General features: G+C 58.0%; 2 protein-coding genes across 6 annotated transcripts; both read right to left on the bottom strand.

The window, feature by feature from the left end:
• Positions 1-56: 56 nt before the first annotated feature.
• Positions 57-11,981, bottom strand: ttc28 (tetratricopeptide repeat domain 28). Of its 4 annotated transcripts, XM_049737482.2 has the most exons (32): positions 11,779-11,981; positions 10,786-11,109; positions 9,454-9,601; positions 9,111-9,383; positions 8,921-9,051; positions 8,432-8,653; positions 8,128-8,325; positions 7,966-8,062; positions 7,486-7,682; positions 7,247-7,400; positions 6,989-7,160; positions 6,729-6,897; positions 6,482-6,642; positions 5,919-6,410; positions 5,635-5,827; positions 5,232-5,565; positions 5,057-5,166; positions 4,854-4,983; positions 4,593-4,790; positions 4,361-4,511; positions 4,104-4,217; positions 3,922-4,033; positions 3,258-3,859; positions 2,944-3,191; positions 2,764-2,888; positions 2,603-2,680; positions 2,374-2,527; positions 2,148-2,224; positions 1,926-2,058; positions 1,725-1,832; positions 1,202-1,643; positions 57-1,088 (listed from the first exon to the last, which is right to left on the bottom strand). In XM_049737482.2, exons 2-32 carry the CDS (start codon positions 11,047-11,049, stop codon positions 278-280), a joined length of 6,798 nt encoding a protein of 2,265 aa, XP_049593439.1. In that variant the 5' UTR covers positions 11,050-11,109; positions 11,779-11,981; the 3' UTR covers positions 57-277. The 4 variants fall into 4 exon arrangements, with proteins under 4 accessions (XP_049593439.1, XP_049593440.1, XP_049593441.1 ...); XM_049737483.2 differs by lacking the exons at positions 10,786-11,109; positions 11,779-11,981 and adding an exon at positions 9,661-10,761; XM_049737484.1 differs by lacking the exons at positions 10,786-11,109; positions 11,779-11,981 and having other exon boundaries at positions 9,111-9,300; positions 9,454-9,600.
• A 1,799-nt stretch (positions 11,982-13,780) lies between these two features.
• rph3aa (rabphilin 3A homolog (mouse), a) lies at positions 13,781-20,986 on the bottom strand. Of its 2 annotated transcripts, none has more exons than XR_011087954.1 (15): positions 17,475-20,986; positions 17,078-17,213; positions 16,886-16,963; positions 16,612-16,780; positions 16,318-16,524; positions 16,162-16,241; positions 16,013-16,087; positions 15,771-15,880; positions 15,559-15,685; positions 15,413-15,466; positions 15,158-15,309; positions 14,979-15,060; positions 14,799-14,895; positions 14,456-14,732; positions 13,781-14,397 (listed from the first exon to the last, which is right to left on the bottom strand). XR_011087954.1 is itself a non-coding variant. In XM_068652716.1 (15 exons), exons 2-15 carry the CDS (start codon positions 17,606-17,608, stop codon positions 14,596-14,598), a joined length of 1,638 nt encoding a protein of 545 aa, XP_068508817.1. In that variant the 5' UTR covers positions 17,609-17,621; positions 19,660-20,986; the 3' UTR covers positions 13,781-14,595. The 2 variants fall into 2 exon arrangements, 1 of the variants encoding a protein (XP_068508817.1); XM_068652716.1 differs by having other exon boundaries at positions 13,781-14,732; positions 17,475-17,621; positions 19,660-20,986.
• Positions 20,987-21,007: the final 21 nt, after the last annotated feature.

Genomic DNA, 21,007 nt, shown 5'->3' with positions numbered 1-21,007 from the left:
CGATCAATCATTCGCTCATCTCGCCCGCGACTGCAAAAAGTGCAAAGACTTGCACAGTCAGTGTACGTATTTATGACAGGAGTGAAATAAATGACAGACAGCATATATCAAATCTGCCACTGAAATAGTGTAAAAATCTTCTGTCAAAGTATAAGTACAGTGTTCTTTCTTCCTGTCCACTTGAACCGCACCGGCATTTGTTAGCGAGCAAGCAATACTTTCTCAACCTTCTCAGAACATCAGGGTCAATCAATCACCACGGCAACCAATATTCACGTCAACACTTCGAAGAAGGGAAAAAATGCCCTGCTAGAAATTTGTAGCCAGAAGGAAATTTAGTGCGTTTGGAAGCTTTGGAGGCGGAAGGCGCTTTGCTGTCCGCACTGGGGAGACGGTCGGAAGTCTCGCTGGACTTATGTCGCGACGACAGGTCCAGCAAACCCAGAACGTCTTTCTTCACTGTGCTCATTTTCTTTGCCGGAAGAAGGCCGGCGGGGGATGCGCCTTCGTGTTGGCGGGCCGCCTTGAAGCTTTTGAAGCGAGGGACCGCGGTGGTGGAGGAGGGGGGTGGCGCCAGGGAGAATTTGGGGTGGGACTCGCTGTTAACAGCTTTTGGATGACACTTGCTCCCAGTTGAAGGTTTGACCCGGGACTCGGTGTCAGGTGAAGTTTTGTCGTGACAATCTCTGCCAGCTGCTTTGAGGTGAAGTGAAGACGCTCTGCCAGCCAGATATTTGGGGGATGAGGGTGGAGCCAGCTTCTGCAGGGAAGAGGAGCGGCACGGCGGTCTGGGAGAGAGAGGACCGAGCGGCGCCGAAGCCGGACTCGTCCTGCTCGGGGGTCTGCTGAAGGCGCTGGTCTCGGACGGCTGGAAGGCGCGTGCGCCCCTGCTCAGGATGGGAGTGACGGGTGTCGAGAGAGAACGCCGCCCAGGGGTCCGCTGCAGGATCTCCACGGCACGCATGTGGACCCGGGTCTCCTCCAGGATCTTGCGAGTCAGCTCCTCGGGGTCCAGCTGTCCCGTGGGTACGCCGCCGCCCGCCTCCTCGCGGCCGCTCATCTTCGCTTTGCTCCTCCGAGGAGACGAGCTGCGCAAATGAAGAATCGGATCGGAACGGGTGAGTCGGCTAGGAAAGCTCGAGAGCAGCCGATTGATTGGCGGCGTGTCGCATTTTGAGGAGAGACGAACATTTGAACTTACACTTCCTGCGTGTGTGGCGGCTTGGCCGGAACGTTTGGCGGCGGCGGCGGCTCTTTGACCGTGGCGCAACGGTCCTCTGGCCTCAGAGGCTCGCTGCTGATGATGGCGTAGCCCCGGTGGTCCTCGTCGCCCGCCTCCCCTTTACCCAGATTGGCCAGTCGCCTGGAGCGGCGAGGCGTCGCCGCCCCCTCCTGCGCTCGCGAGCACCGGCCGACCGCATCGCTTCCCGCGGGCTCGGGGCGCGGCCAGAACCCGAGAGAGGAGGTGAGCGAGCTGAGGCTGTAGACGGAGATGGCGTCGCCGCTCGGCGCGTCCGGGCAGAGGGAAGGACGAGGCGGCGAGGCGGGAAAAGACGCGGGCTGAGGCGTCGGCGGAGAAGACGACAGAGACTCCAACGAGGACGACCCGTACGTGCCGACACGCTCGGGAACGTCTGCCGAGTCTGAAACGGGACCCGAAGACTCGTGTCATGCGCGATGGGCTACGAGAAGGGTCGCCAAGAGAATGAATGAGGCGCTCTCACCAAAAAGCGCCAGGAGTGAGCGGAGGGCCAAAGCCATGACTCGCCCGCTGGCCCGCTTGCCCGTCTTCAGCAGAACGTCCTCCTGACCCACCTGGCACAGGTCGAACCCTGAAGAGCAAACAGGAGGCGTGGTTATCAGCGCCGTCCGTCCGTCCGTCCGTCCGTCGGTCGCCGTTGTCTGTCTCCGTTTTGCTGACCGACCGAGGGCCGCCAGGAACTCGTGGCATCCCGGAAGCCTCCACGCACGCACGCTGAGCGACACTAAGACGGCGGCCGGCGATCGGTCGCTCTCGCCGTCACGTGACTGCAGCTGCAGCAGCAGCACCTGATGGAGCTGCCGCATATGGAAGCAAAGGAGAAGAAAGCAAAAGTCCGAGTGACGCAAGCGCAAAGCAAGTCGACGTGAGCCGTCGGCTCGCTCACCTCGCGTACCAGCGGCTCTCCCGCTTGGGGCGCCGACACCAGTTTGCAAAGAGCCTCGAAAGCTGCCGCGCTTAGACCTCCACACACAAACGAGATGCCGGTCATTTGAAACCCTCACCCAGAACCTGAATTTGAAGCGCAGAACCCTGAAAAGCCATCTTGAAACGCTCGTCCTGGCTTGGAAGGCAAATTCCCAACCCGAGCCAATTTGAAACCTTAACGGTACCGAGCAGGGCTTGCATGGTGAGACTGCAGCGCTGCAGCCGTTCTCCGGGGTCCGACGTGGGGAAGAAGACGGCGGCGGGGCGGCCGGAACCGCCCGCGTCCAGACGGAAACCCACCGCCGCCAACAAGGGGCGCCACCCGGGCACGCCGCCGACCTACAACGACCGAGAGAAGGTCACGCCATCACCGCGCCCGCAACAGCTCGCTCGGATCCAGAAGCGCCCGCCCACCTTATCGTCTACGCTCTGCTGCGACGTGTACAGGAGCTTGGCGTGGCCGCTGTGGATGCGCTGCAAAGATTTCTCCACCTGCGTGCGGCAACGAGACCCGCCGTTTGCTTTTATTTATTTGATTCGATTCCAAAGGGTGCGTCGGCGTCTTGACTTCCAACCAGGTGCAGAAGAACCCTCAAGGTGTCCCTGGCCCGGTCGGCGTGGCAGAGAACCTCCGCCAAGGCCCGTCGCAGCGCCAACTCGGGCCCGTTGAGCCGGACGTCGCCGCCCATCAGCAGGTAGCCTGAGCGACGTTTGGTTTCATTGGAAAACACGACGGGGATTTTGAGTGTGCTCACCTGCCCAGTTGAAGGGGTCCGCAAAGTCCTTGCTGTCGCGGAGCGTACTCATGGCGCCGGCCAGCGCGGCGCTGGCCGCGGCGCCCTCGAGCAGCGCCGAGTAGAAGCTCTGCATGAAGAGCTTGGCAGCGGGCGGCGGCGTGGCCCACAGGGACACGCACACGCATCGGACGCCCGCCCGCAGAAAGGCCCCGGTCAGACCCGACAAGCCGTCGCGCGTCAGCCGCACGCCGGACTCGGGGTAGGACCTGGGAGGGGATGATTATGGACATTTGAGTGCGTAAGAACATGAAGGCAGAACCTCCGGCACCAACCTGAGGACCACCAGCTTCACACTCAGGTTGAGCTCCAAGATCTCCTCCGCGGTGAGGAGGAAGTCTCGAAGCGGAGGACGGCTCTCGCACGCATCCTCGCCGAGGCAAGCTTTCGTTCCTTCCGCGCTCGGCGCCATCGCGCACCGGCCCCCCTCTTCCTCCTCACCGCCGGGGTCCAGCACCAGGGCGGCCGGCTCACAGGAGACGTGAGTGGCAAAGTGAACGCACTGCGCCTGCGCCAGGGCGGCGAGGGCGCGCTCCTTGGTGGCGTGGGCGAGCTGGACGCAGCCCAGACGCTCGCCTAGACACAGAGCCTCGTCCCGGGCCGACGGCGGCGGCGGAGCCCACGAGCGGCCCCGCCACGGGCCAGGCGCTCCCACCACGGCCAGTCCCGAGCCGGCGAGCCGGCAGGGCGGAGCAGGCGGCCCGGAAGCTCGCAGGCTGGCTAACGACGGCACGCAAAGCAGAGCAAACATCTGGTACAGGAACTCGGCGGACGAGCTGCTTTTGAGCAAGGCGAAGGGCACCAGGTACAAGTCACCCTCCAGGACCAGAACCAGTTGCCGGCGTGGACCCGCCTGACCACCGGCGTGCAGCAGGGCCTGACACAAAAGACTTGACGCAACTTGAAAGAACTCCACGGATACGGCTCGTTCGTACGTACCGCTTCCATCGGCGCGATGAGCAAGTCGTAGAGGGCGGCGAGAGGAGAGGCGTCCACGCCGAGGCGGCGGCAAGGAGAAGACGAGCCGTCCTCGGCCGGAGAAACGCCGGCGCTGCGACAAAGCGGATAAGCCCGTTGGCCCGGCCGGCCGGCGCTGACTTTGATTGACTTCGGGCTCGCACCTTTTGGAGACGTTGTCGGCGGACGCCACGCGCAGGTAGCCGTCCAGCTCGTCGTTAAAGCGTCGCTCGGGGGCCTCTCCGGCTTGGCTCTCTGTCTCGCTGCCCACGTTCATCCTGCGAGGAAGGAAAGGGGATGTTTTCCGAATTCTGACCTTTGATCTCCCCATGATCCCGCCTCCCCAGAACCACCGAACAGATGAGTCGCTCGCCCAAACACAACAGCCCTCCAAAAGCAAATGGGTGTCGTTGCGCGTTACCTGCTGAGGTTTCCGTCAACTCCCAGAACCTCTCTGGCGGCGCAGACATACCGCTCCAGAGAGCGCCGGCCGCCCTCCCGCAAGCTGGAGCCATCTCGGAACTCTGGCGCGTCGTCGGCTCCGAGACGGGCCTGGTTGAACTCGACGACGCCTACGGCATGACCGCGACGCTAGCGACGCTAGCGACGCTAGCGACGAGGCACTCTGACGCGGTCGGGAGATGTTCTACTACCTGAGCCGGGAGCCAGCAGCCAGCTGTGCAGGAATCCTCTCGCCAGCGAGAAGTAGAGCACCGTGGCCTTCTGGCTGTCGACCGTCTCCAGGATGCGCTCCACCGTGACCGGGGCACGCCGGTCCGAGCCCACCGGTAGGTGGGCGAAGGTCTGCGTTCGGGCTCGCTCCGCTACGGCCAGCGCCTCCTCCACGTGGCCTGCGGACAAAGCGCCGATGAGTGGAAACGACAGAGACGGTCTCGGCGTTGTATTTCAGCTACCCAGGCTGACGAGGACCCTCTGGAGAGCCTGGTACGTGTCCGTCTGCAGGTCTAAGAGGGCGTGCTTGCGGTCGGCGCCGTGCAGCGTCTCGCGGCCGATGCTCTCAAAGAGAAGCGAGGCTCTGTGAAGCTGAAGCAGACGCAGCCATCGGTTGTCACCGCCGTGGCGAGTGGACACGCGGCCGGCCGGACAAAGCGCAGACCTGCCGCCGGGCCTCCGCCAGGTTCTCGGCAGCCCACAGAGACAAGCCGAGGCGGTGGCGCATCTCGGCCTCGTCTTCTCTGCCGGCTGACCGCTCGGCCAGGCGAAGGCCTGAAAGCCATCCCGCCATTATAGTGGATGATATCTGGCCGCTGCCCTGCCGTGAAGTTGCTCACCTTCCCGGAGGTACGCGACAGCCTGCGTGGCGTTGCCCAGCGCGTGGTGGATCCTCCCCAGGCCGCCGTAGGCCCGGCTTTTGGACAGCAAGTCGCTGGTCTGCGCCGCCATGCTGAGGTGCTGCTCCTGGAGAAGCAGAGCCTGCTGGTAGTCGCCCAGAGCCTCGTAGGTCACTCCCAGGTTGGCGGAGGCCCGCGTTTGGCCCCTGAGGCATCCCGCCCGCTCCGCCATGTCCAGAGATCGTCGGTGCCACTGCAGCGCCGTCTCGTAGTCACCCATCAGTTGGTAAACTCGGCCCAGCTCATCGCTGGCCTCCGCTTCCAGGGATTTGTCCTGAGCGGGTTCAAAAAGAGCCATTTGCCGAATTGCCCGGCCACCGACCGCCGTCGACGTCAAGCTCACCCCGGCCGAGCGAGCGATGCCGAGTCCACGCTCCAGGCTGGACAAGGCCCGCTCATAGTTGCCCATCTGGCCGTGCAGGGCGCCCAGGTCGCCGTACGCCCGCGCCTCGCCACCCACCGGCCCGCCCAGCTGGTGAGCTGCCACCAGCCTCTTCTCCAAGCACACCAAAGCTTGCTGCAGGTTGCCCGCCGACCTGCGTGCGTGCGTGCGTGGGACGGACACGGATGGGGCTGGTTACAAACGGAGGCGTTGGAACGACGCCACTCAAAGTTGCCGGAAGAAACCTGTGAGCGTCGGCGAGTCCCCTGTAGGCTTCCGCCTGGTCCTGAACTCGCTCCAGACTCCGAGCCACCGTCAGGGCCTCGTGGTAGCACCGCACGGCCTCGTCAAAGTCTCCCAGGGCGACGTAGCATTTGGCCATGTTCCCGTAAACCTTCCCCCGATGCGGGACGGCGTCTCCGGAACCCGAGCGCCGCAGGGCGGCCAGCTGCTGCTCCAAGAAGCCGACGGCTTCCTCAAAGCGGCCCGCGTTCATCTCGGCGATGGCCATGTTTCCGAGGACCTGGGCCTCCTGGCGGGTGTCGCGCAGCCGCCGCCGCGCCAGGCCCAGCTGAGCCTCGTAGCACTGCAGGCTGGTGTCGCCGTCTCCCAGGTCGGCGTGAACGGCGGCCAGGCGAGCCAAAGCGCGGCACTCCCCGCCGGGGTCACCCAGATCCTTGCGCAGGGTCAGCTCCCGGCTGTGGAAGGACAAGGACGTGTCCAGCTGGCCAAGCAGCCTGACGGAGAGGGTGAGCGCGTGAAGGCCCCGTCCGCTTTGCTCAACGATTCGGGTCGGTGGACTTTTCACCTGTGCACTGATCCGAGAGCCGAGTAGGCGTCCGCCTCCATCTTCTGATCGCTGAACTGGTGAGCTAACGATAACTGCTGTCGGTAGAAGCCGGCGGCTCCCTGAAGATCGTCCTGACAAATGCTGACATCTCCGAGGTTGCCCAAAGCCCTGAAGATTGCCTACAAACGCAGCACGGGCAGCATGGACAGCGCGGGCAGCGCCGGCAGCATGGGCAGGATCTCCTCAAGTGCTCTCCGACCCCTACCTTTGTGTTGTCCAAAGCTTTTGCGATCTGGAGCAGATGGTTGTGACACTCCTGCGCTCTGCTGAACTCCCCCAAGGCTTTGTGGGCCAGGCCCAGGTTACAGTAGGCTTTGGCCTGGGCCAGCTTGTCCTGAAGGTCCATGGCCAAGGCCAGATCTTGCTGGTAGTATCTGGTGTGCGGAACGTTTTTGGTGTGACGACTGGCCGCGATGTCACCGAAGACGGCCGCTGCGTCCGACTCAGCTTTCAGCGAGTCCTGACCTGACGGCATCTTGGTAGTGTCCCAGGCAGAAGTGGGCGTAGGCGAGGTTGTGGCAAACTTTGCCCTGGGCCTCCGGATCCCCAAGGCCGGGAGCCAGAAGCAAGTACTGGCGGTAGTACGGCAAGGCCTCCTCGTAGTGGCCTCGGCAGCAATGGAAGTTGCCCAAGTTTGCTGGAAAGGGAAGAAGGAGAGAGTCAAAGCGTGGCGTGGCGTGGCGTGGCGTGGCCTTCTTTCAAGTTGACCGGCGGCTGACTCGCCTAACGCTCTGGCTTGGCTCTGAACGTCGCCCAGCTCCCTTGAGACGCTCAAGTGGCGCAGGTAGTGTTGGAGGGCCCGGTCCGGAGCGCCCAGCGCCTGGTAGGCCGCCGCCAGGTTGCCGTGCGTGGAGGCCTGGGACGCCCGGTCGTTCACCTGAACGGAAGACACCCGAGCGCTCCGTCAGCCGGTCGGCGGCCTTCCCTTGGGAGTACACCCTTTCCTCACGCCGGAGCTTCACCTCCAGAGAGATGTTCAGCTCTTGTCGGTGGAAGCCGGCCGCTTGCTCGTAGAGGCCCAGGGCGTGGTAGGCGTTGCCCATGTTGCCGTAGGCCCGGCCCTGGGCGGCGTAGTCCCCCACTTCCTGGGCGCACAGCAGGTCATCTTTGTGGAACTTCAGGGCAAGGTGGTAGTCACCGCGCATCTGGTGGACGATGCCTGAGGGGAAGAAACGTCGACGCGCTCGAGTGTCAATCGTGGCCGAGAACTCGACAAACAGGCAGGCAGGCAGGCAGGCAGGCAGGCAGGCAGGCAGGCAGGCAGGCAGGCAGGCAGGCAGGCAGGCAGGCAGGCAGGCAGGCAGGCGCAAAGACGGACGGCAGCCCCAGCCCAGTCAGGTGACTCGGAGCCCAGTTGTAGCGACGGCGAGTCGAGACGCTTGGTAAATAAAAGATGAGTGCGGCGGCTGGCGACACGACACGCGTGTAAAACCATCACCTACCCAGGTTGGAAGAGGCTCTGCCTCGAGCCCCCGGGTCCCCGAGCTCCTCGGCGATTTCCAGTTGACGCCGGTGATAGCGCAGCGCTGCGTCCAGGTCCTGAGCACCAGCGCACATACCATTGGAGGATGCGTGCACACGGCGCATTCAAAGCGCTGGCTGACCTGCACGCATCGGGCGGCGTGTCCCAGGCCGGCCAAGGCCCTCATCTCCACCGTGCTGCCGCCGTCGTCTCCGAGCTCCCGGGCCAGCTTGAGAACTCGGCTGTGGTACGTCACGGCTTTGTCGTAGTCGCGCTGAGCGTGGTAGGCGCTGCCCAGGTTGCTGTAAGCTCGAGCCTCCTCGCGCCGGTTCCCCAGACTCTGACCCGGAGTGAGAGGTGAGATTGAGATCGGACGATTCTTTTGGACCTTCGGAAATTCAGGCCCACTGCCTGGCGCAGAGTGCAGAAAATAAGGACGTTGGCACCTTGGCGATGTCCAAGTGTTCCTGGTGGCACCGCAGGGCGCCGGCGACGTCTCCCATGGCGGTGTACACAGCGCCCGTGTCGCCCAGCTGCCGGGCCTCGGAGAGCCGGCAGCCATTTTGCTTGGCCAGCGCCACGCACTGCTTGTGGCTGGCTAGCGCATTGGGGTAGTCGCCGACGGCCGTGTACACGTGGCCCAACCCTCGGAGAGCTTGGGACGCTGCCTGAGGTTGGTTGGTACACCGTAGCCATTAGCTATTAGCGTGCTCATTGTGCTATCTAGAGTTTACGTCCTTTGCAGGCAAATGAACATTCTCGTCCAGAACCATCGAGTAGAGCGGCGACGTTCGAAGCAAAGGCGTCATGGAATTAGCAGCATGCTAATGCAACGGCGGGCGGGTGGCCATGCGGCCATGCGGCCATGCGGCCATGTTGATGCTGATGTCAGGTCATGTGTGACAATGACAATAAAGATCCATTCGATCACAAACCTCTTTGTGCTTCAGCTTCATGGCCAGAATCAGTTGCTGCCTGTGATTGGCCAGCGCCTCTCGGTAACGGCCTTTAGAGAAGAGGGCGGAGCCAAGGTTGCCGTGGGCGCGGCATTCGCCCCTTTGGTCACCTGCGGAGGCGTGAGGTCACACGCGTACGCCGATTACAGCCCGACGGTGACACACACACCTAAGGTGCGGGCCACGTCCAGGTCCCGTCGCATGTAGGCCAGGCTCTTCTCCGCGCGGCCCAGCGACCAGTAAGCCGCGCCCAGCGCCGAGAAGACGGAACCGCGCATCTTCAGCGAGCACGTGCCGATCCGCAGCGCCGCTTCCAACGAGTCGGCGGCGGCGGCGTGCAGGCCGCGCGTCAGCAGCTCCTGTCCGACCAGCGACACCACCATGAAGGGGCTGCGCTCCAGCTTCATGCTTTGCAGCTGCCGGTAGGCGGGCTCCAGAGAATCTGGAGGCGGGCCGCGCAAAACGGAGCGCTCAACTCGGGGGTGGGGCGGTCGAGTCGGACACCGACTCACCTCGGAGGGGCGACTTCATGGCGGCCTCCGTCATGGCCGTCAGAAGCTGCAGACTCTTGGGGTCCCGAGCCAGGCCCGAGGCAAAGGCCGCCAGGGCGTCTCCGTGGCGACCCAGGTGCTGCAGCGCCACCGCCTGGCGGAAGTAGGCCTGCAGACGGTGAAAAGAAATGGTCAACTACTGGGCGAAAACGGAAAAAGCCCACTCACCTTCCTGCGGGGTTGCCACTTCATCATGTTTGCCCGACAACAACGAGTTCACCTGCTCGCTCAAGACTGATGCTGAAACCTGATAGGCTGCGCAGAGCCTCTGACCCTGCCCCCTCTCGCACACACACACAGGTTTAGAGGTCACGTTACAAAGTTGTCACAGCAGGGGCAGCAGAGGTCGACGTGAGCGGCCACGAGTGAGCTCTGATTGGCTGAGTGGATGATGAGGAGGATGATGATGAGGATGCGGCGCATTTGGCCCACTTGTCTCGCTCAGTCAGCCGAGTGGCAAATCAAATGGATGAATGAGTGCTACGTATTTGAATGCGCTTGCGCGGTTGCCCTCGCATGAGTCCAAGATGGTCCCAGGCGAGCCAGACAGCGGTTAAGCCGCCCAGACCGGAGCGGCGCGGCCCGGCCCGGCCTGACGGTGACCCCGACCAAACGTTCTAATCTCATGCCGGCTGACGTCCTGCCTCCAGCAGCCAACGCGCTGCCGGTCCAACGCTAATGACAGGGCGGGCCTCGGGCGGCGCTTTCCACCGACAGAAACACACAAAGGGCACGCTACGCAAGACCAGTTGCGTGCGTGCGTGCGTGGGAAAAAGGCAAACTTGGCAAAACCATTTTTGTTGAGTTCTTCTTTTGTTTTGACCTCCATTGCCTCCAACCAAAAGGCTGGACTTCACGCACACACACACACACAGACACACACACAGACACGCAGACACACACACACACACACACAGACACACACACAGACCCGCAAAGCCACACAGCTTCTGTTATTGTCTTTAAAAGCCAAGGCCGAGCGCCAAAAAACCCCCCCACACACACACTTCCGTCCATTCTCTGTTGCAGAGGAAGGAAATCCATTTTCTTTCGCACGCACACACACACACACACACACACACGTTTTGTACACTCTGCAGCTCTGCACTCTGCTTGTTATTTGATTTCATGATTTGTCGACATTAAGCTCCTTAACTGACTCGGTCCCGTTTTTTTGGCCCGGACTGTGGACCCTAGTCGAGTTCTTGCAAATGTCACAAAGGATTTGGGCTAAACGGCTCCCCTAGTGTCCCTTTCCCGTCACGGCAGCGCTAAGGGCCGAGGAGGTGGTACCTGCGTCCATTTTGGGTTGATGTCTCGGGCCTTGTTGGCATCATGCAGGGCCTGGCGGTAGCGGCCCAAGCTGAGGTGGGCCGCCGAGCGGATGCTGTAGAGCACGCAGTTGAGGGGGTCGGCGGCCAGGGCCTCCGTGCACAGGCGTGCCGCCAGGGCATAGTCGCCCTGCTGGCACGCCCGCTCACAGCCACAGATGCCATCCAACGTGGCGTGGCCTTTGCCTGGACCTGAGTCATGTGCTGGCCCCGCCCCTTCCTGCATGCTGGCTGAGAAGGAGGAGGAGGAGAACGGTGATCTGAAGAGGGGAGGGAGAGAGGGAGGCTGCAAGGAGAAGCGACAATTGAAAACCTTCAAATACAATGGAATGATGGAATTTCTATTTATTTTTTCATTCAAAACAACTTTTCAGAAGAACTTTCTGTGTTTTGGGGAATTTGTCTCTATGATTTCTTCTCATTTGAATAAAGTTAAATTGAAAGCACAGACTGTTATTAGTTTTTAGTTATTAGTCCATCCGTCCGTCCATCCATGCATCCGTCCGTCCGTCCGTCCGTCCGTCCGTCCGTCCATCCCTCCGTCCATCCATCCATCCATCCATCCATCCATCCATCCATCCATCCATCCATCCATCCATCCATCCATCCATCCATCCATCCATCCATCCATCCCTCCATCCATCCATTTTTACTGGGAGAATACTGTAAGAGAAAAATGTTAATATGCGGATGGGGAGAGTTGCGTGCACTTTTGAACTTTCTACAACAACAACAACAAATTGTTGACTGGATTGTGACGTCAGCAATCCAGCTTGCAACGTGAAGGTAAAGAGAAAAAGCGAGCAACTCGAAATCAAAATACAGAGCATGTAATCATCCTGAAATAACGCGAGTTGGCTCTCTGGACCCAGCAGAAATTTTGGATTGGATTGGATTGGATTGGATTGGAATGGATTGGATTGGAATGGATTGGATTTGGACGCGTACTCCTCACCTAGTTCTCCTGGGAAGTTCGGCAAGTTTCCATCAAGCCGCCGCCGCCGCCGCCGCCGCCGCCGTCGTCACGCGCAGCCCCAGAGCCGGATAAGAGTGAGTGAGAGAGACCAAAGTTCGGACTGGAGAGTCCAATCATCGTCGAGTCAAATCCAACGGGAACCGTGTTTGTCGGAGTTCACCTCCTCTTCCCCTCGATGCCTATTTGTCTGTGTGTGTGCGTGCGCGCGCGCGCGCGCGCGCGTGTGTCGGTCGATTCGGCAAACTTTCTCGCGGTGACGTCATTGAAGTGCTCAACAGTGGGTGCGCGCGCGCGCGCACGCACGCGCGCACGCAGCCTCTGCATTCTATGTAGTGTATGTATGCACGTATGTAGTTGTGTATAATTTAAACATGAATTTTATGTTTTGAATTTTGAATTGTATCCTTTAGTTTCACAATGAATTGGATAACGGACAATAAGGACTGCAGAAAAGATAATTGGAATCAACCTCCCATCTATCCAAGACTTGTACCTGTCCAGGACCAGGAAACGTGCAAGTAACATCTCAACAGACCCTTCGCACCCAGGTTGCAGCCTGTTTGAACTAGTCCCCTCCGGACGCCGTTATAGAGCTCTGTACACTAAAACCAGCAGACACAGAGACAGCTTCTTCCCCCAGGCTGTCGCTCTGATGAACTCACACCACTCTTGTCCGATTGAAGGCTGGCGACGCTGCCCACAAATGGTACTTTAAAAGCGAAGAGAAAACAACAACAGGGGGCAACTTGGACATCCTCGGCTTGGCTCCGGTCAACATCGGGGAGTACGTGGCCAAAGAGAACGCTCAAGCCGCCGCTGCGAGGACCATCACCCTTGCTCTTCCCGGTAGGTTGCATGTCGCCGAGCACTCTTGCGCTGCTGCCTAACCCTAACTGGAACGCTGTGCTGCGCCGTGCCCGGCCAGCGACCGACAAACCGAAGACCAAGGTGTCTGCCCCAAGGTCCCCCACCTTGAAGCCTGGCCGCCAGGTTGAGGTCAAAGCCAGCAGCGGCCTAGCCAAGATGGGCACCAAATGGAGCCTGGAGTGCGTGGTCACCCAGAACGGCACCGTCATCACTGACGTCACCGTCTTCACCTGGCTCAAGGACGGCAAAAACATGATGGGCAAAACCGCCGCCACCGTCGACTTTGCGGCCCTCAAGGCCACGGACGCGGGCACGTACGTGTGCGAGGCCGGCAAGGACCAGTCCGCCGGCTACGACTTGGAGTTTAGTGAGTCGCTCAGTCAGGGAGGGAGGGAGGGAGGGAGGGAGGAGTGGCGGCGCGGCCTGGCCTGGCCTGGCCTGGCCTGGCCTGGCCTGGCCTGGCCTGGCCTGGCCTGGCCTGGCCTGGCCTGGCCTGGCCTGGCCTGGCCTGGCCTGGCCTGGCCTGGCCTGGCCTCCAGCTGACCATGTTTCTTTTCCCCAAGATGGCAGCGGTGCCGTGGCGCCGTCCTTCTTGCTGCTGACGCTGAGCGTGCTGCTTGGCCTCCTGTGCTACTAGATCTTCGGCCGCCAGGTGGGCTCGGCGCACCTGCTCGCCTGCTCCTCGCTGACGGAGCGTGGTTCTTTTTGTCTGTGCACGCAGGTCCGTCCGTCCGTCCCCGGCCGGGAGACCGACGCCAGCTCGGGGGGCCCGCCGCCGCCGCCGCCGCTGCCGCCACCCGAATAAAGCAGACAACTTTGCATGCTTCAAGTTGAAATAAAAATAAGAGTTTGAAATCGATTAGAATAGGAATAAGCAATGCGTACCGATTTCTTTGATGTGGCGCTTGAATTTGTTTTGCTCCGTGGCGCTGCATTTCTTTCTCTTTTCTTCTGCTTCAGCAACAAATAAAAATGCATTCAATGCGTGCACGTGCGTGTGCTTCCTACTTAGCCCTTCACAGCGTTTTCGGTACTTGGTGGTGTGCTATTACTGCCTAGGCTATCGGGCATTGCATCATGTGAATAAAACACATACACAAAGATACAAAAAAAAAACAATGAATTATAGTAAGTTTAAATTGAAGCATGTCGCGGAAGAGGAAAATAAGTGCGTATTTGGGCTCAGTCCCGTAATTGAAACATTTCTGTCTACCAAGGCTTGATCGTTGTTGACTGCAATGAGAAGTACAATTGCGCTCACATTCAAAAGAAAGAGTTACTTCGGAGCGATGAGATGGTATACATAGTAGTCGTGCAAAATTTGAAGTGACCTCTTTGGTTTGACGGCGTTTTCTCATTATGTATTTGTGTGTACTGTTTTTATTGACATTTCCTGGTGTTTCTTTTGAACATTGAATTGGGTAAGACACCGTTTCCTACTTCTTAGTTCTTTATGCATGGACGTACTTTCTGTCCAGCAGGTAGCGCCGTCACCCTGAAGAAGTATTGACAGCACGCAAGCGCAAACATTTTATGGTTGCTCACTCAGCAGTGCAGTGCAGTGCTTTGTCATATTTTGTTCGAAATTTGTTAGTGAAGGCAAGACCTTTGGACCTATGGCTTTGGTATGCTTCAATTCCTCTCATTTTAGGGTGCATGATGGTTGTTTATTCATCACAAGACAACCTGCATCCATCCATCCGTCCGTCCATCCACCCATCACAAGACAACCTAAATCCATCCATCACAGGACAACGTGCATCCATCCATCCGTCCATCACAAGACAACGTAAATCCATCCATCACAAGACAACGTGCATCCATCCGTCCGTCCGTCCGTCCGTCCGTCCGTCCGTCCGTCCATCCATCCATCCATCCATCCATCCATCCATCCATCCATCCGATCCGAAGCAGGTCGGTCCAATGAAGTCAGTCGTCAAAACGTCCGCCGCTGTTGTCGTCGAGCAGAAGATGCCAGCGTTCAATCTTCTTGTCTTTGTTCTTCAGACATTCGTACCAGTGCTTCAGGCACTCGCCTTGAGCCTGGATGCCCAGCTGGCAGCCGCCTGCACGCACGATAGCCCGTTAGCTAGGCTTAGCTTCGACACACGTAGACTAACGCACGAGCTCACCGATGAAGTCGTTGGATTTGCCCATGTCGTAATCCCACACGGAAATGTCCAAAGTTTTCTTGGCCAGCTCGCCGTGCTGGATTTCATAACTGAACTCCTGGAAACATCATCGCGATGATGTCGTTCGCTCCGCGCTTAGGTTCGTTCGCTAACTCATTGATTCGTTCACTCGTGACTGACCTCGTGGAACTCTGGGTTGAGCGTTTTCTTTTTGATCTGCGTTTTGTTCTTGCCTTTCTTCCCCATGTCCGGCCTCAGACACCTGAATGGATGGATGCAAGAAGTGAGAGTGTGAAGAAACTGCTCCCGCAAAATAGGTGCGTGCGTGCGTGCGTGCGACAGGCCGTTGTTCGTCGTACACTTTGACAAAGGGGTCCGAGTAGCCGTTGGCGTCCATCGCGGCGAGGTGGGCGCATCGGACCACGCCCACAATCAGGCGGCACTGCTTGCTGTCGTACCTCAGCGACACCAGGACGCGACCTCGCTCCTCGCGCTCCCCGCCCTCGTCCACCTGCACGCACACACGCACGCACGCGCACCCGTCTGTCCGTCCGTCCGTCCGTCCGTCCTCCGTTGTGCGTCGCGACACACTTTTACAATCGGCTCTTTCTTACGTCATCCTCGTAGAACGCCATTCCTCGCGACTGACCTCCGACGACTTTTTTCACCTGCCGGTCAAAATGAGATGGTCGGCTTTTCAAAGAAACAGCATCCTCTGCTGGTTGCGCCGGGGCACTGCGCCCCTCCGCCGTCATCTTACCGGCACGACTCTCTCCAAGCACACGTTGAATTTCTTCTTCTGGTCGAAGGCGAGTTTCTTGAGCGCCACTCGCGTCTCCCCGATGAACTCGTTGTGTCCGAACTTGTCCTCGTCGTTCACCGACAGCCTGAAGGACCGACGGCAATGCGACTGTAACCAACCGCAGCTATGCCGTATGCCGCCTGCCTTCAAGATGAAATAAAAAACAGCACCGTAAGGTTTTTCGGGTCATCTCGTCAACGGTGATGCCGTGGTAGACCAGAGTCTCGTTCCATGTCGGATTCAGAGTGTTCTTGAGTGTCTTGGTGCGGAGCTTGTTGGACTGCAGCGGCCGGTCGGTCGGTCGGTCGGTCGGTCGGCGCAGTCCGTACAAGACACGGCAAAAGTGAATGGCTCCTGGCTAGCATAGCAGCTAGCGTCCATATATGCAGGCGAAGGGCGCGTAGCTAGGTACCTTACTGGCACCCGGCAGCAGGTGCAGCTTGACGTATGGGTCCGACAGGCCGTTGGAGTCCATTGGCTTTAAGCCCTGACGCAAGGAATCAAATCATTGGGGGAAATAAATACACACAAAAGCAGTCAAACGTGGAGACTTGCTCCTACTTTGGCCTTGATGATGCAACATTGCAGTTGGTGGCGCTCTTGCTCGTAGAGCAGACTGAATTCCAAACATCCCAGCGTGGCTTTCATACGAAAAAGAACCAAAAGGCGCATGAGAGCCGGAAACCCAAAGCAGAGCTGCAAAACGCCGGAACTCACTCGCATCGTCCGAGTCGTCGTCGTCGTCATCTTGGTCCTCCTGCGACGTTGCATGGGCTGGGGGGCGGCCGCAAAGCGGAGGCTCCCCTCCGCTCGGAGTTGCCGTGACTCCCTTTTCCTCCTGAGTGGCGGGCGGCGGCGCGCCCGTGCTGATTTGCCCTTGGCCCGACACGCTGGCCGCACGATGCACTAAGGCGAGTTTGCCATCTAGCGGTGAATGGTGATATTACAACTCCAAACCATTTTTGTCAAACTGTTTTTCCATTTTTTTTTCCTGCAAGAACAACTGCATACCGTTTCCACCAGCTAACAGCCTATTGGGCCAAAGAGGCGGCGGCGGCGGCGGCAGCGACTCCACCGCCGTGGCCGGGTTGGCGGGCGCCGGGCATGCAAGCGGCAGCGGGCCGGGAAGGACGAGGGGGGCTCGGCCCTGAAAGAACCAGGCTCCGGAACGCTTCTGCACCTGCGGGCAGGGAAGGAGCGCAAGGCCCATTGAGGCGTACGGAGATGGGGTTCTACCGGCGGGCGGGCGGGCGGGGCTTGCGCCCTTGCCGGCTGGCCGGCTCACTTCTTGATGTTGTTTGCAGATGGAACACAAGCACGATGAGGTGGAGCCGCTCGGTGGCGCGCAATCGCCGCACACTTGCTGCAAACAAGAAGGGCGTCACTGGAATCGCAACACCGCCGATTGATTGAATTTGGCAGAACCCACGACCATTTGTTTTGCTGTCGTTTCTCATTTTCGGGATGTCGCTCGTACTTTCCTGCAGCCGATGCAAAGGGCGGCCGTGACGCCGCCGCCGCCCGCCCCGAAAGCGGCGCCGCAAAGCAGACAGGCCGAGTGTCCGTCTCCGCACGCTGTCCTCCGAGCGTCCTCCAGACGGACAGATAGGAGACTGTGACGTGGACGCAGGCGGAAGCACGCACGCACGCACGCAGGCACACAGACACACACACACACGCACACACACACACGGTTGATGAATGAGTGATGCACTGATAGAATGAATGAATGAACACATGAATAAATGAATGCATGAACACACGAATGAATTAATGGTGGATGAACAGACGAATGAATGAACAAACAAACGAACGCCAGATGGCCAAATGACGTGCACTTGCTGCTGCTGCTGATTTGCTGCTGATGTTCTCACCGGATGCGTTGCTGCTCAATGGCGTCCATCTTGGCGGCGCGGGCCAGCACGTCGTTGATGATCTGCCTCTCCTCGTCGGTCAGGTCTTCACTGGGCTTGAGGGGAGGGGGCGGGGGGGCGCCACACCCGTTCATCGTCGTGCCGGACCTCGGAAGCAAAGTTCACAGAAAAGGCCATGGCGTCTCGCGCCTTTGAGTCACAACAGACGCTAACGGGATCTGACCGCACTCACTCGCTCGCTCACTCACTCACTCACTCACTCACTCACTCACTCACTCACTCACTCACTCACTCACTCACTCACTCACACGTGACGCTGGTCACATCAAAAGTAGTGCTTTGGCGCCCGCCCGTGCAATTTTGGAGGGGGCAGTGCATGTCAGGGTGGCATTTGCCCGCATTTTTAGCGGGAGAAATCTTTGCCAATACGGCTTGTGTGGCAATCGTCGCCCCCTGCAGGACTGGAGGGAAGGTGGATCTTTACTGGCTCACATTACAGAATGCAAAGAGATGAGAAGACGGATGGATGTCCTTGACACCTCTTGAAAGACGAGCTCATTTATGTCTTTGTTTCTCCTTGGTCCTCCTTCGACATTCGCCGGCGTGCTCGTTAACTCCTGACAGCGGCCTCGTTAAAATCCAGGACCACCTTGCCACCGCTAATTGGATGTCAGCGATGAATCGACGTTGTTCTCCGAGGAGCGCAACCGTGATGATGATGATGATGATGATGATGATGATGATGATGATGATGATGATGATGAGAGTGAAGATGACGACACAACAATGACACCATGGACATGATCGCAATCATCATCGACGCCATCGACATTGTCGTCTTCATCATCATCATCATCATCATCATGGTAGGGAAAAAATTCAGCTCCTCGCTTGCATGGTTCACGTTCCGCTGACCTTCATCTTTGTCACGCCTCCTCCTGCTCTTCTCCCCCCATGCCTGCAAATGTCAGGGCTTTCCCGGTGCGCAATGTGCCATTGTGACTGGCAAAAATGCATGTGTGCGCACGCACGCAGGCACGCAGGCACGCTCCTGGAGGGCTTTGAAGAGGAATGTGAGATCAGTGATGAAGCTACTTTTCACTTGTTGAGGACCATGTCAAACTTGTCGTCGCAATGTCGACCCCGCCCCCCTCCCCGTAAGCTCGTCAACGCCAAGGACGTGTCGTCATCACGTGGTGATTTACACCCGCACATCGTGACCTCTTCCATGTAGCGTGCGCGCCAGATTACTGCTCATGACTTGCAATGAAGAAGGCCGAGGGCAGGTAGGTGACTTTGCTGACAGCCACTTGGAAGATCTTGCTCGGAATGCATCGGCATCAAGGGCGACATTGTTTAACTGGCGTCATCCGACATAATGGCTCGGCGAACGTCGCTCGCTTCGGCTCGGCTCGGCTCGGCTCGGCCCGGCCCGGCCCGGCCCGGCCCGGCCCGGCCCGGCATCTTCGCTTAAGCGGCGTTGAGCATCATCGCGTTAAGGAAGCTTCACTGTCAAACATGCACGGTTAAAGCGACTCCGATGGAAGGCTGGGCAAACATTTGAGTTTCAAGAGAAGCCTGAATAAGAGCTGCAGGCCAAAACACGCGCACGCGCACGCGCACACGCACACACACAGCCACTGTATCGCGGCATTTCTTTAAAATGAATGTTTTCTAACATGATTAATGCCACATAGTTGCAAGTATAAACCCCAAAAGTTACATGCTTGTTTTTTTCACCTTGTGCTAAATTGGTATAAAGCTAAAGTTGTGTCCTTGTGTCCAATTAGCGCATTCATTTCAAACAAAAATGTTAGCATATTTTAAATAACTCATTATTTAGTACAAAGTCTTTTTTGCTCATATTATTTTATTCATCGAAAAATGAATGTAGTTACCATGACTTCATTAAAGTTTTGAAGAGTTTCTTATTTCACGTGACTTTTTGAAATTGCCTCATGTCTTTATTTTGATGAAGAAAATTCTGTTATATTCCATTCATGAATTGGTTGGTTAAAACCACATCCAAAAGTCAAATTGGATCAATTCAGTTTGTTTAAACGTATTTCTATGACATGATTGCCAATGAAATAAACCATTTCATTGCCAATCTTTTGAAATGACCAATTATAGGACCAATTCTGATCCGGCACGGTGGACATGAATCAACGAAAGCAGCGCTCACCTGCCAAAGTGTTGCTTTCATTCAGCGCAATGCGAGGCGAGCGAGGCCGACTTCTGCTGCGAGGCGAAACGAGGCGAGGCGAGGGCGAGGCGAGGCCGACTGCTGCTGCCGCTGCTGCCGTTGCTGCTGCCGCTGCCTCTGCCGCCGCCTCTGCCGTCACCTCTTTGCGTCCTACTCGCAGTCTCCTCTTGCTCCTCCTCCGGCTCACTTTGAGCTAACACGTCCTCTCGCATCTCGTCAACGGCCCAGACCCCCAGCCGAGCTCCCCCGGCCATCTTCGGCCCGACAACCTGTCTGCCCTGTCGCATTGTTGCGATAAAAGTCTTCACTTTTGATTGACAGTGTGGCATGGATGCTTAGGATCTACGTATGCAACTATATTAGGCTTTAAGGAAAAGCCATTTGAATCCAAATTTGGATCTGCACCCGATTCCTATCGAACCACGTGACAGTGTCAAATAAAACAGAACAAATATGTTGAAAGGCTTTTTTAAAAAAATAGGTAAAAATATAGTCAACATCATGAAATATGAATTCAAGCAATGCTTTTTTGGCATCTTTTGCAAATGTGGATGGCGTAAATGACATGCACTGGGAAAGACTTTTGAGTGGCAGCCCCGGGCCGGGCCGGGCCGGGCCGAGCAGATGCTTGCATTGTGTCAACACAAAGCGCGCGCGACACGACGCAAATCCAATTGGCTGGCCACGAAGCTGCCATGGGCCGTGACGTGGGCTCGCTATTCTCAGCGCTTCACCTGCAGCCATTTTTGCACTAATGCCACTGAACACACACACACACACACACACACAGACAAAGGATGTCTTGATGGGAAAAAAAGAATGCATGGCATATATTATATAATATATAGTGAAAGGAGTTTGCTCGCTACAATGTCCAGCGAGCAAAAAACTCCCCTATCAGGGAATTGATTTCCAACACAGATGTAAAAAGTGATGGATGAGGGAAGCCTGACGACACATAAATGCCAACTTCATGACGTGCCCGCATGCATGTGTGCTTGCGTGCGTGCGTGGACTGCGGGCATGTCACAAGGCATCACGTCACAAGGCACCACGTCACATTTCGGCCGTGGTAGTTACTGGCCAGTTGCCGGCCTGCTCTGGCGAAAGGGACTGAAAGACAAACCTAAGGGGAAAAAAATGGTGTCTGTGAGTATTTCCATCAAATGAATTGCCCCTTTCAGGCAAGATTGTTTGTTAGCTGCGGGCGGCCTTGTCACAGTGCTAAGTGGGTTAGCCACACAATCAGGTTTGGTGCTTCACATCTGCTCTGGCTCTTCTCGTCAATCATGGGGAAACACCGTTGATTGGTCGCCCTCCATTTTCC

Source organism: Syngnathus scovelli, chromosome 13, assembly GCF_024217435.2.
Source record: "Syngnathus scovelli strain Florida chromosome 13, RoL_Ssco_1.2, whole genome shotgun sequence".
Taxonomy (NCBI): domain Eukaryota; kingdom Metazoa; phylum Chordata; class Actinopteri; order Syngnathiformes; family Syngnathidae; genus Syngnathus; species Syngnathus scovelli.
Note: the sequence above shows the minus strand (reverse complement) of the source record. Positions and strands in the feature narration are given on the sequence as shown.

Coding starts and splice junctions, on each gene's coding strand:
- ttc28 (XM_049737482.2), bottom strand. CDS start 11,049: ATGCAGGAAGGGGCGGGGCCAGCACATGACTCAGGTCCAGGCAAAGGC. Junction 9,602..10,785: donor TCAACCCAAAATGGACGCAG/GTACCACCTCCT, acceptor CACCGTCTGCAG/GCCTACTTCCGCCAGGCGGT. Junction 1,089..1,201: donor CCGCCACACACGCAGGAAGT/GTAAGTTCAAAT, acceptor TCATTTGCGCAG/CTCGTCTCCTCGGAGGAGCA.
- rph3aa (XM_068652716.1), bottom strand. CDS start 17,608: ATGAACGGGTGTGGCGCCCCCCCGCCCCCTCCCCTCAAGCCCAGTGAA. Junction 16,964..17,077: donor TTTGCATCGGCTGCAGGAAA/GTACGAGCGACA, acceptor TCTTGTTTGCAG/CAAGTGTGCGGCGATTGCGC. Junction 15,467..15,558: donor GCTTGGAGAGAGTCGTGCCG/GTAAGATGACGG, acceptor TTTGACCGGCAG/GTGAAAAAAGTCGTCGGAGG.